The following is a 14,647-nucleotide window of genomic DNA, read 5'->3' on the forward strand; positions in this document are numbered from 1 at the left end:
TTAATAAAATTAGCTTATTTCATGGTATTTGGGAGGGAAAAATCATTCCATAAGAATATTTAGAGAAAATATTTAACATTAGAAACAGTATAATAAATAAGTAGTTTATCTAACTGTTACATGATTTCACTTGAAATACATTCTACTGATATTTTAAACGGGGATGTTCGTTACTGGCGGACAGTGAAGACCGCTGAACGGATTTTGATGATGCTTGGCTGTGATATAGCTTACACATTAGAATAACACATGCGCTAGAAATACTTTCTTTTGTCCGTTAGTTCGTAGCGGCGCAGCTAGAAGTATATAAAATAATTATGAACTTAAGAACAAAATTAAATTACAAATACGTGTTTCAGAAATTAACTCGGCCACTACTATAGATGTTAATTCTATAGTAAAAGTAACGAGACGCAATACGAAAAACGCCAAAGTATCAAAAGCAATAGGACGCATGGGCCTACAACCAACGATGAGTATCCCTTTAAAAGATAACATCGACTTTCCGCTTCTTATAAAGAGGATAAAAGAGTCTAAGCAGAATATAACGTTACAATTAACGTTATAATAACTGAATATTCGCGTTATTATTGAAGATGAAATGTCCATCTTAAGATTCGAGGAGCCATTGTGAAATCGTATTTTCTTTTGAGGAAGTGAACGCTAGAAGTGGAGCTGAGTCTTATAAAATATACCTAATAATAATGTATAATAACAATGCTTTTACATTTTTTTTTTTTTATAGACCAGTGTTTTACTTGTTTGTTTCTATTTCTCTTTTTTTATTTTTGATTTTATTAAAGTTTATTTTAAAAATTTTTGTTCTTTTATATTTTTGAACTAGCTGCGCCCCGCGGTTTCACCCGCGTAGGTCCGTATCCCGTAGGATTATCGGGATAAAAGTTGCCTATATGTTATTCCAGTTGATACGTAGACAGCCGTCTACGTTCCAAATTTCATTGCAAAGTAGATTTTGCATGAATAAGTAACAAACACACACATCCTTACAAACTTTCGCAATTATAATATAATAGTAGGATAATAATTTGTTTTTAATAATCATATAATCATAAATTTAAATTCATTTTTATAACGAAAAATAAAGATCTTTTCCCTCATGAGGAAGGATTTATTCTACATCCAATATCCTTTATATGTAATGCGTAGATGGACTTTTTACTGGACCCACATTTCAAGCAGTACAAAACCACAGAATAATAAGTACAAGTCCAAAACGCTGAACGGATTTGTACGCATTATGTTAGTCTTTTTAAGTATCAGAATTGCAGTAGTGACACTATATATATTGTCACAAAAGCCTATTTAAATTAAAAAGAAAACAACATGGATATCAATTAAAGGAAGATAAATAAAACCAACATTGTGTTTTATTATTATTAAAACGCAAAAACCTACATACGCTCGAAAACATTATCTTTCTTCTGACATAGTCGGATAAAATAAAGAGTACGTACATTAAAATATTTAAACGTAAAACTTTATTATGCAGTAGGCGGGAACAAACGTAGTTTGGGTTAGATACTTCTTACCTGAGGCAACAAAATGTTTGTTCCCACCTGCAGCAGTATAAAGCACACTTGTTTAGTTCGACTATAATATTGAATATACATACACGTGTTTTTCTCTTTTCCGTTCATTTGTTTTTAGCAGTCGTGTTTTAGTTTTTATCTCCTTGCTCTCGTATACTCAATTAGTTTAATATATCATATGTCACTTTAAAAGCAGTGGTGGCTCAGTGGTGAGAACCTCGGACTTCAAAATCGATAAGTCGGTGTTCGAGACCGGGCGAGCGTGCAGGAAATAAATTAATTTTTCAATTTACCTGCACTTGTGGATAACATCACCACTGCTTCAAACGGTGAAGGAAAACATCGTGAGGAAACCGGCATGTCCAAGAATCAAAAGTTCGACGACATGTGACATCTGCCAACCCGCAATTGGCCAGCGTGGTGGATTATGGCCTGAACCCTCATAAGAGGCTTGTATCTCAGCAGTGGGAACATATATGGGCTGACGATGATGTTGATGATGTTGTCACTTTAACTGGTACCGATCAGCTCTGTGTCTTTATAATTAAGGACTTTGGAATAGTAATGTGTAATAAAACAATGAAAAAGTATTTAATTTAGGTATTTTGAAGATGCGACTTTTACTTTTTTTGACTCATAGACAACCAGCCTTATTACATATAATCTACCAATATAATATTTGTGGCATGACATTTATTATGTCATTACAATATTTCCATAACATTATTGCTTCATTATTGTCACTTTTCTATTGCTATATTCAATCCAAAGAACGGTATTATTCCTATTTAATGGGTTGTATAGTCAGCGTTATTTCTCATGTGTTACAAATATCCGAGAAGTAAGCGAATATTTTAGGATCAATGAGTTTAATTGTCTTATTTTCTAATATGAAATACTAGTATTTTCTATAAGCATTAGGTTTTGTTTTTTATAAATTGAGCTGTATAATGTTATGCGTTAACCGATAATGTAAAATGCAATTCAAAAACGACGACAATTTAGGTTACGAAAATCATAACAATATGTTGCAGGGTATAACTATATTATAATACAAGTGGTACTGATGCTAAATAATAATTATTGATAAAAAATATTCACTTACAGAATATCAATTTGCTTCTCATGCGCCGCCTTAGTATCTTGCATTATGGTAACAATAACGCTAACGTTATGTATGGGGATTGGTATCGGATATAATTATTGCTACGTAGATTTTAAAACAAAACATAGATACGGTGAGATACCATTTTTTTTGTTTATTTTACTAAATTATAGTTACATCGTAGGACACAGTTTAACCTCTCCTACGGTAAAATATATATTCTCAGTTTGTGGACTCAAGGAATTTAGATTGAAAATTAGAACAGTTTTCTATTAAATAAGAGAATTTCTAGTTCATTTAGCTTCATAAAAAAGCATTAATACGTACTTAAAATGTGTAAAATTGTGAATCTTAATCTTGTATTACGATTTTTATAAGGGAGAGAATGTTAAAACAATTTTTATTAAATATTTTGATTTACAGTACCAGCACGCTACAAATGGTATCGGTACAACCCAACTCCACATTGGAAACGATCAGTACGTGATAATGCTTATGATTACATATCGGAAGATGCAGATGAAATCCAGACAACAGAAATAAATGCTGCATCCATAACAACAACTGAAAACTATGTAACGAATGATACAAACCCACTTACCCAAAACGAAAAAACAAACTCGTCAAAGGTGTACGACTTAATTGTAAATGAAATATTGAAAGAAAATGCAAAGCATAATAATCTAAGTAATACAATTGAATTAAATGAAAATGAATCCTCGAAACTACTCATTCCAATAAGTGGTTTGGATTTAATATCCCTATTGTCGAAATGGAGAGCTGAAAATAGAAATTATTCACTGCAAATAGTTGTTTCTTAAATGCTTCGAATAATGAGTTTATATGATTGTACTTTTAGAGATAATTTTACTTCATTTATAAGAATATTTTTGAATATATTTTGTTCCTTGTATTTGGTTTTAATTTCTTTGAACAGTACTTATATTACATTTATTAATTTAACAGTATTTATACTACATTCGGTATAATACGTTCATTGTTTTATATTTCTGGATACTTTTTGTACCGGCAGAGCAATGTATATGTTGTAATAATGTAGAAATTAATTTCTAGTAAAAAATTGTGATCGACCATAAATTTTAAGCATCAAAATATTAAATATTATATTGGTTTTGTATTGTTCTATGCGTATTTGACAATGGCATATGATTTTGACGGTCACTGAAATAGTCATGACTTAAACTATACTAAAATTATTTCACATTAATTATTACATTATATGACAAATGTGTTTTTTACAACGCTATTAAGAGTGTTACAGCAACGCGACACCAATGGATCTTGCCGTAGCAATAATGCTGCAGGCAGCTGCTTTTAGAATAATGTAAAAAATGTGGTAAGTAGGAAGTTAAAAATAGTATGCTTTTAAGACACATCGTTATTGCAAAGGGACATATGTGTTGTAGAAGGGATTTGTTCTAGGTAATAATATTCCTTTTGGTAGATCAACCTTATAATAATTGAACATGAATCTCATTTTCTCTTTAGGATAACAGAACAGAGTAGCTGCACATTTTGCAATACATAATTTCAATACGATAATAAGAATGAAATGCTATTAGAATAACCCTGTAACTCATTAAATCAAATCAAATCAAAATTCTTTATTGTGCACCAAGCAAGCTACAGTAATAAATTCTACAAATATCATTAATTTATTTTAGGACTAAAACATCAAAGTTCGTATTTACAATTTAGATAATATATATTGTAATATATGACTGAAAAAACAATGTTATTCCAAGTTGGACGCAGATATTGATAGTAACAACTTCAAATCGTAAACCTGATCGTGAGCAATTTATCTTGTTTGTTTGGGACTAGCTATATTTTGCTTTCGCTTGGTGAACAATAGCCTCCAAAATACATATCAAATCCCTCGATTTATTCCAATTTTGCTTTAGCTAACTAAAATATTTAGTTAAAATTTCGGAATAATGGTTTTACAAAAAGTTTCCCTTTTTACCAATTTCGCCTTGCTTGCCTGGTAGAGGTCACTGTACCAACATGAACCTATCTTTATTATTATAGTATTGCGCTAAATATAACTGAACAGAGCTCAGGAAATGCTCTATCTAATTCCCATAGCGAACAGAATAACTAGAAAGGGTTCTATCGCGGACGAGCTGCAAGAAATAAATTTATTCTTCAATTTGTCTGCATATTATTCACAACACTTTTCGAAACGGTGAAGGAAAACATCGGGAAACCGGTATGTCGAAAATCAAAAAGTTCGACAATGTAATATTATATATCACTAGCTGTGACTCGCGGTCGAAACCGCGTATGTCCGTATCCCGTAGGAATATCGGTATAAAAAGTGCCTATGTGTTATTTCATTGCAATCGGTTCAGATACAGACGCACGCATACATATGCATCCATCCTCACAAACTTTCGCATTTATAGTATTATAATTCGCCAATAGATGTCAGGAAGAATCATAATAAATTGGGACTACTCAAACGCAAGTAAGTTTAAGTCGATAAAACACGAATAAAACACGAATATGACATTTTCTAAAAAAAATTCCTAGCTAGATCGATTTATCGCCCCCGAAACCCCCTGTATACTAAATTTCATGAAAATCGTTGGAGCCGATTCCGAGATTCCATATATATATATATATATATATATATATATATATATATATATATATATATATATATATATATATATATATATATATATATACCAACGGACAAAATCTGGGCGGACCCCTAGTATTATATAAAGAAACAAAATATTTTCATTTGAATTTTCATGAGATAAGACATGGTAAGGATGTACGGTTTGCGGTAATCAACTGAAAGTTTTTGTTAAAATAAGATGATTTTAAACATTACATATGTATATCACGTCCTGAGAGTCGTGAGAGCTTTTTAGTAGTTCTCTCTGTGGTTGAACAGTTGGCCTGACTTGAATATTTTGTGTAATAATATATTATTATACAACTAGTATTTTCTTGATTTAAATCAAACGATTTAGCGCGTGTGTTTGGTATAGAAATTAAAGGCTTTTTAACGGGTTTTAAGCGAAATTTTTTAATTATATTTCTTTTCAATTAGTTTTCGGAACATCATAATTGGTGGCGGTGGAAGCGGTTGCTGTATCCCAATACCAAACCCGTGCAGTTGCTGTTGCCACTGCTGCTGCGAGCTGATCTGCAAGCTGCTGTGTTGTCTGCTCTTTCTAGCCCTCATCGCCGTGGGAATCTTGATACTAGCCGATTTGTTATGTTAGTAATTATTTTTCAATCATCTTTATCGATTCAAATTAGGTTCGACTGTTTTTAATGGAATTTTTGACTGAATGAACCGATCTTGATGATACTATTTTTACTTCAAACTTACTGATGAAGTCACTGTTACGTAAGAAACCGGCTCTAAATATATATTTAATAACGACGTACTTATCTACTTTGAACTTTCTTACGATTACATTAAAGTTATAAAAAACATATATTATTTGTGAGACGATGTTTATCTGTTCATACGCAAGAGACAAAAGCAATTTTTTTTAATCTTCTCTATATATGTATTGAGAAAAATGTTCTATTACATTATGAACACATATTTCCGCACACACATCTACAAATTTATATCTTTTTCAGGTTCATAGCATTCATAGTCAGCAAGTCTACGAAGGTTAGTACATACAATTTATTTAAATAAAAACAAAGTTCACAATGTTGTCACATGACAATGTCGCGCGATGTTGTTGAAATGAAATAAATAAAAAACGCGGTCTAACAAAATTTTAAATGAGAATTCAGAAATTAAGTAATGTGGTATGTTACAAAAGCATCGCCAAGCACCGTTTTCGAATAATAGAATATTAAATCCGTTCCTAAAAGGGTTTTTAATACAGACATTATGTTGTGTATGAAGTTGTTTGGAAATTTGTAACATAAGTTACAAGATTGATCGTTCTATGAATTTCAATATATCAAAAGTGTTTTAATATAACGTTGGAATTGATAAAACTTTATTTTATTCATAAAACTTTACTCGTATGCTTAGTTGTGCATCATAGATGATATATTGTTTTAATAAAAGATTTTATTTAAAATGAGATTGTTGTTTTGAAGCATAAAATTTTGGTTGAATATAGGAAAAATGTCTTTATCCTTTTCAATAGTAGTGTTTTATGAGGATTTTATATGTTAACTAGCTCATCGCCCGCGGCTTCGCACGCGTTAAATTCGGAGTAGTTTCATAGATATTATTATACATATAAACCTTCCTCTTGAATCTATTAAAAAAACCATCAAAATCCGTTGTGGAGTTTAAAAGATCTAAGCATACAGACGCGGGAAGCTACTTTGCTTTATACTATATAACGATGGTGTCACGTTAAATATGGCATAGGGACCATTTTTCAATCGTTCGTCGTATTTTTTATTGAATATCATATAATAAAAAACATTTTAAGCCACAATATAAGCCTCTGGAAACTAGTTGCTTCATAAAGTATTTTCAATAAATAAAAAAAACGATATGAGAAATCTTATTTATTAATAGACTCTCTTCTTTCAGCTGGGGTAACGTATATATAAGCAATGACGCTATAAGTACCGCGGCACAGATTATCTTTTGTTTAGTTGTCTGCGCTCTCGGCCTCATAGCCTTGTTCGTCCTGTTAATTAGTGATGTTATTTGTAAGTAAATAATGTACGATGTTTAGTTATAATAATAGTTGCTTTCTCTTTTTTTTTTATATTTTTATCAAGATGCCGATAATCAGAGAATACAATCACGTTCTATTATTATGAACAAATGCTCCTTATTACACAAGAGATGTAGCTAGCAGATGTATCGGTTTAATTGGGCTTTTCGTGCGTAAATCTTTTCGATAAATTACTAACTTTTTTCTATATTTCAGAGTGAATGTACAACGTGATGTTGAAATGCGAAATGTGTGGATATTTGACGTGGAAAAAAGAACCAAACATAATAGAAAATAGATTTATTTATTTCGAGATACATTTTTGTGGTCATGTTTTTGTAAATTGTGACTGTATTATTGAAGATGTTTTTGTGGCACGTTTATTAAAAATTGCATCAGATTTCTCTTAGATTATTTTATTTGTTAAATTAATACTATAAAATTGTAATATATTACCTAAGGGATTATTAAATCAGAACGTAGAAAAATTTCTCGTGTTGCGTTGGAATAATTTAAGTAAAATGTCAATATTTTAAAAATGGTCAAATCGTAAATATTTATGCATTGAGCAAGTAAGAGGTATGTCCGTTGTTGAAATTATTTGCCAATCTCAAAATGTATCTATTAGCGAAAGTATTTGGACGGAGCATGGCTGCGAGTTCCAAACAAGTAAAGAAAACCTTCTTTCTTTATGACTAAACTTTACATCATAAAAACCTTTTCTGAATTTTTGTTCATAGAGTACAGAAATGTCACTAGAGTCTTCGATTTTATCGGGATTTTATCATCTTTCTTGTACGATAAATTTGCGGAAAATGAACTGTATTTAATCGCTACTATGTGGTAAGTAACGCTATACAAATCGCATGTATAAATTGCTAGCTCTACGTCCGCGACTTTGTCCGCGAAATCCAAGGAAAATCGCATTAGATATTTCAGCGCGGAAAAAAGTAGCCTATGTCACTCTAGCCTCACAGCATTGCTTTTTTGTGACATGAAAGAAAGGCAAACAAAGACACCTTCGGATTTATAATATTATGTATAAGGATCACACATGAAATAAAAAAATCTGTGTTAAACCTGTGTTCCCCAACAAGTACATACTACTGGTCTTCAAGAGAAGTAAGAACGGGAACTTTCTAGAGAAGCGCACTACTTCTTAGGCCACACTAAAGCTTTTTTTTTTAACGAGGAGATAATCTTCCAAAGATGCTCTAGCTTTGGGGGAAAAGTAGAGCATGTGGGATTTCTACCCACTAAAACCTCCTCGGCGGCCAAACTCAAAGCATAATAGCAGGGATCCTGGGATCTCCTATGGAACGCACCAGGATACACTAAAGCTTACCAACAGGCTAGATCGTGTTCGAACGCTTCCCTATATTTCTTTAATATGCATCGCCGTGCCGTCATGTTCATAGGGTCACAGGTGATTTTCAGTACAGGATGTAGGCTGAATTAACACCATGACACGTTAAATGTCATAAATAATTTAGCACACATTAAATTAGTAACAATATGGTTTCTTCTTTCAGTTACTGCTGTGCACATGTAGCCAAGTTCCTTTGCTTTTTGATACCAATGGTAATAGCTGTAATGATCGGTACATTTCTTTACAATCACATAAAGTCTGTCCGAAATGATCTACCTTAACGAGTTTTTTACCTTCCTTTTATGTAGCAACGGTGGGATATTGGCTTATTATAAAGTACACGTGAGTTATTTGAGTTTTCATTTAATATATTTAATGAAATTGTTATCACTTATTATTATTATTATCGCGTATTCTTATATATATGTCTTTCTTATATCATTAAAATTGTTCTATGTATTCAATGGTAAGGAATAATAATCCTTATACAGAGTTTTGGAAAGAAATATTTAATTTTTTCCATCATTTCCGTGGTTATCACTCCTGTGGTTATACTCACATAGCTTCCGTTTCCGTGGAATTTCCGAGATTAAAAGGAAAAACTTAGGATAGCCTAAGTCCTCTGGGGTAAAAAATGTTTTTGCACCAAATTTCATCCAAATCGCTTCAATGGTTAAGGCGTTAAGAAAAGAAAGACAGCGTTACTTTCACATTTATAATTTTAGTGTGGATATTTTTATATGTTATGAATCCATACTATAATTTAAAAATATATTTAAAAATATGTTATGAATTGTATATGTTATTTTGTTGTTCTTAAGTTTTATCCAAGTTCTTTTACAGGTACAATGTTTGTGAATCGTGTTTTTAATTCGTATGGTTCTCGTGATTTACAATGTTACTATTTATATTATACATAAGTAAAGAAATATTATGTATCAATTTGTTTTTTTTTTACTTTATGCATATTGAAATGGATGTAATGTAAATAATAATAAACCAATAATTCCTTATTTGCATTCCGATTAAATTTCACACTCTATTATGATAATTGACAAAAGTATGAATATATTATATTTAATGTTCCATTAAGAATAGAAGAAAAGAACTGATTGTGTTTGTTGTGTTGGGTGTTGATATTTAATAATAAAGTCCTTTTGTTTTACTGTAAAATAAATGAATAAAAAAATTTCAAACTACTTATATCATCTCTCAATTTAATACTTTCTTTATACTTTATTTTGCTTACTAATACTAATCTACCGATTTTCTGTATGATACAGCTAGTTAAATTATGACGCATTTTCTAAGAAAGTCGCATTTGGAAACAAGAACGCATAGTTCTATTTTTTTATTTTATTATACAATAGCAGAACCTCTTTTAACATCATAGAGAAGAGAAATAACATGACTCTTCAATTTGATTATCTACATGTGTCATTCAAAGTGTGCAGAAAATATTTGATCGAGTCCCTAGTAACTATTTCTTACTGTGTTTAGTTCTGCAGTTGGGTCTGTACTATGTGGTAAGTAAATAAAACGTTAGGAATTTACTTGTGTAGCATATAACTTTGATTTTTAAAAAGTTTCTTTTGTTCTTGTGCTAGGTACAACATATTACAAGTAAAAATTATTTTCACATTTGTTTATCTAATATATTTATTTATCTATTAGCTTTTCATCCCAGTTTCACCCGTGGTACATAATGTAATAATTGCCGCTTTCTAATGGTGAAAGAATTTTTGAAATCGGTCTAGCCGTTCACGGGTGATGACGTGACCAAGGGATATATAGTAATTCATTTTTATACACACAGATTATCGACCTTTGATCTATTTATCAAAGACACAAACGTTAATATATAAGGGGCAATTAATTTTTTTTATAGGTATGTCTATAAACACTCACTGTGTTGCCTTCTCGTAGATGTTATATTACAACACTCGTTGCTTACCCGATATAATAGAGATATCACTTATGTCGAATATATGTTTTTTAACTATACTTTGGATCGCGGTTGTCGACTTGTGAAGTTCGAATATTAAGCGCCAAAATTTATTAAAAAAGTAAAAAAAGTATTAAAAAAAAAAAAAAAAAAGTATTTATTAAATTGACAGTCTTCAATTCAATACAGTACATTTTTTATGCCTTTTCAGTTACTGCTTTGTTGACATAGTCAAGTGCATTTGCTTCTTGGTGCCATTGGTAATAGCTGTCATGGTCGGTACATTCCTCTACAATCACATAAAGTCAGTGCGAAAAGATTTACCATAACAAGTGTCCTCAAGTCGAGTTATCTTCTTTCTACTCGAGTAACAATGGGATATTGGCTTACTCAGTATTCATGTGAGTTATTTTTTAGCTTTCTTTTCATATAGATCGGTAGTGCTAAAATTTAATAGCGTTTTAAATCCTTTTTCTTTTATATATCATAATTATAGATTTATCATTATAGTAGATACGATTTTTAATAAACTTGTTAATTGAATCATTTTTTAAAATTATTTTTATAAAATTTTCAGATGCAATGTTCGCGAATGGTGTTTTATAGTATGCGTTGTTCTAGTGTTGTATAATGTTATTATTTATATTAAATATAAGTAAAGAAACATCTTACATCAGTTTGTTTTTTTTACGTTAATACAGCATAAATTGATAATTATTAATAGAAGGAAAGATCTCGACTATTACTTCATTCAATTGTAACCTTAGCACAACTTAACTATACATTACTGTTTAAAGTATCCTTATCTAACGATACGATGATCGAAATATAAATTGTCCTCCAGATTTCAAAGCATAGTCATGGAATCAGATTAACAGAAATTATTACAATATTATTTTACACACAAATAACAATTTCGGTATGTATTTCTGTCTACACTCTACCCTTTACCACGCTCGATTTACCTAAAGCGTCCTACACGACGTGATGAATACGTTATATAACAATGTAGAATAAACTTATAAATTATCGTATCTTTAAATTAAACCATTATTTAATTGCAATTTAACTATTCATGACAAAAAAATAGCATTCACTTAATATTTCATGAAAAATAATGAGGCTCCGGACAAGCAAATATTCGAAAACAATATACCATCAGTTATGATATAAATACGCGTCATCAATAAGTAATTAATTGAGAAAATCCGCTTGTGTCGTTGCGAATTTTTAATGAAGATAGATTGCTTAAAAACGCTCGTACAAGATAATTAATGTTTTTAATGTTTCCTTTTATAATATTACAATTAATTAACTTATATTTTGTTCAAATGCCAATATCTGAAATGAGAAGTAATAAAGTGTAAAAACATAATAATGGTAAAACTAATTAAAATAGAAACCATAAATTTTATATGAATTTTACTTTAAATTTTTATTAATTTAAATTTTTTTATAAATGTGGTCTTTAAATATATGTTTAATATATGTGTATTTTATATTCTAGTGGCTTGATGACATTCGCATCATATAACCACAGTGCGATGAAACGAAACACTATAGGATTTGTTTTAAACATCCTGGCTTCGAATTCAATTAACGTTCTGTCCAATCAAATAGATACATTGCATACAAAGCAAGTGGTCACCACACCGAATTGAATTGGACAAAGCGCGTTTCATTATCGAGTCGGATATTTGTTTTTCATACGTTCGACCGGCGCTAATGCAATCGGTTGAAGGCTGTTTGACGTTCGAAATTTGAAAACAAACCGTATAGAAATTTGTATAGAATTCAATACCTTTTCCTCGTTGCCCTAAATAATAATGTTATTATATATGTAATTGTATTAATTGGTATTATTGACTGAACAATTAAGTTGTAACACATTGTATTGCATTGAACAAAATAAAAGAGCATGCAAGAGAGGAACATACATACCTCTATAAATGTAAGCTGACAGAACGAACAATTATACCGAAAATATTGTATGAGTTATCATATGTTACTGTGTAACTATTCGTATGTATGAAACCAATTTTGACTGTGCCATTCATAAAATATTAAAACAGTTTCCTGGAAAAACCCAAACGAGAGACATTCCTCTTGAGAAATTTACACGGTACATGTGCTAAAAATCAAATAATCTGATTTCGTATTGAGGAAAATTATAACATAAAGTATATAGAACTCATAAAGTTTATGTTTAAGTAAACATTATACATACAATTTTCTAAATCTTTAAGCAAATTTATGTTAAAAGAAATTTAGATTAGAAAAATATTAAAATTTCCCTGCCTTTGTCGCTTATAATATAAAATACAAGCATAAGTATGTACTTTGTATAGAATGAATAAATCAATGGATTAAAATGTTTAAATCCCACAAAGCGTTTCGGAGTACGCTTCACGCCCCGATTGAGATAAAAGTATTGCAAGAACCTTTCTCACTAAACAATACCAGACTTGCTACTATGCTTACTTTGTTATACTTTTCTCATATATTCTATACTTTTTAATTGTATGATTGTTATTGTTTTTATATGTAAGGACAATATTAATACAATAAACCATTACACAAATCTTTCGGTACACATAATACAAGAAAAAACAGAAAAACAAAATGGTAACATAATTATGAGTGTTTGCCTTTTTGTACTAAATAGCCTGGAGTTTATGAACCGCAATTCTCTGAGCAAATTTACACTATGTTGCAAGCTTCAGCGTCAAAAGGAGAATATCTCATTATCCCATAAAATAACTTTGATAAATTACAGCAATGTTCGCTGTGAATATGTTAAATATTTGTTTAATGTATTTTCCTATACTGACACCATATACATTTTGTAATATATAAAATAATCTACAATGACCCATGACAACTTATTTTGTGGAACTTAAAATAGAGTTTCATACTCGTTTTTAAATAAATAGAGGATACATTCCATATATTTATATTAGTTACTATTTTACAGACTTCGCTATTCAGCTTCTGCCTCAGTCGCTTATGAGGCTGGACTCCCAAAATCATCATGTTCCTAGAAAATTGCTTATTCAGGATTATTCTTCATTTGACGATGGTTGAATTCATTTCGAACACTATATATTCCAATAACATGTAGGTATCACACTGATTGTGTCGTTTACCATACCATTACCGTTTTCTAGATTAATAAAAGACACTTCAATAAGCAATAAATCTGTATAAAAAGGTTATCCGGCCGGATCTAATTGAAGAAATAAATTATCGCTGGAGATTTCGATGAGTGCAGCTGTGGCCTGGGCTTAGGAGAAAACAAAACTAAATAACGCTGAAAGAATGGGCCACAAACAATGTTTAAGTAAATAAGAACCTTTTTGTTTCAAGCCATTCACATTTGCTCTTTCAGTATTTTCAGGCAAATAAATGTTATGCGGCCTAATTCATGAACGTGTGTAAAAAGTTATTATGAGCTTTTTTTTTACCCAAACCGAAAAACCTAGAAGGTTCTAAATAAAACTGTATTTTTTGGCTCTGTTATTCGATATCTCCATGGGCTTGCAACTGATTGACGTGGTTCATTTTGTGGTTGATAGAGAATTGTTGTCATATTGTCCCATTTAAGAATTTGGTAGTGGTGAGGTACCACTCCAAATACCCACGGACCTCGATAACCTTTTTTTGTAGAATCTAATTATTTGTAGTTCTTTGGGAATTATTGAATGTTAAAAGTAAGTATATTATCTGTGGTAATATATAGCATTGGAGTTATACAATTCAGTAGTTATTATGATTTCTATTTCGAGTGGTAGATATTTTTTTATGACTATCAGATATATTCAGACATATTACTAGTTTGCAAAAAATACACGTATGACATTCTCGCTTGAAATGAGTTAATTTTTATGTACCCACTATTTTTTTGTTTATTTATATTATATATAAACACAAGTGAAAGTACTACTATTTTATAATATTTCAATTTACATATTTATTATTATTATTTATACA

The 14,647-nt window shown here is 30.5% G+C and overlaps 1 protein-coding gene across 1 annotated transcript; it reads left to right on the forward strand.

Moving 5' to 3' along the window:
• The first annotated feature begins 2,341 nt into the window (after positions 1–2,341).
• LOC119830973 lies at positions 2,342–3,476 on the forward strand. Its single transcript, XM_038354165.1, has 3 exons — positions 2,342–2,391; positions 2,658–2,788; positions 3,079–3,476. The coding sequence occupies exons 1-3, from the start codon at positions 2,342–2,344 to the stop codon at positions 3,474–3,476; spliced, it is 579 nt and encodes a 192-aa protein (XP_038210093.1).
• Positions 3,477–14,647: the final 11,171 nt, after the last annotated feature.

Source organism: Zerene cesonia, chromosome 12 (genome assembly GCF_012273895.1).
Source record: "Zerene cesonia ecotype Mississippi chromosome 12, Zerene_cesonia_1.1, whole genome shotgun sequence".
Lineage (NCBI taxonomy): Eukaryota > Metazoa > Arthropoda > Insecta > Lepidoptera > Pieridae > Zerene > Zerene cesonia.

Coding starts and splice junctions, on each gene's coding strand:
- LOC119830973 (XM_038354165.1), top strand. CDS start 2,342: ATGGGTTGTATAGTCAGCGTTATTTCTCATGTGTTACAAATATCCGAG. Junction 2,392..2,657: donor GTGTTACAAATATCCGAGAA/GTAAGCGAATAT, acceptor ATTCACTTACAG/AATATCAATTTGCTTCTCAT. Junction 2,789..3,078: donor TAAAACAAAACATAGATACG/GTGAGATACCAT, acceptor TTTGATTTACAG/TACCAGCACGCTACAAATGG.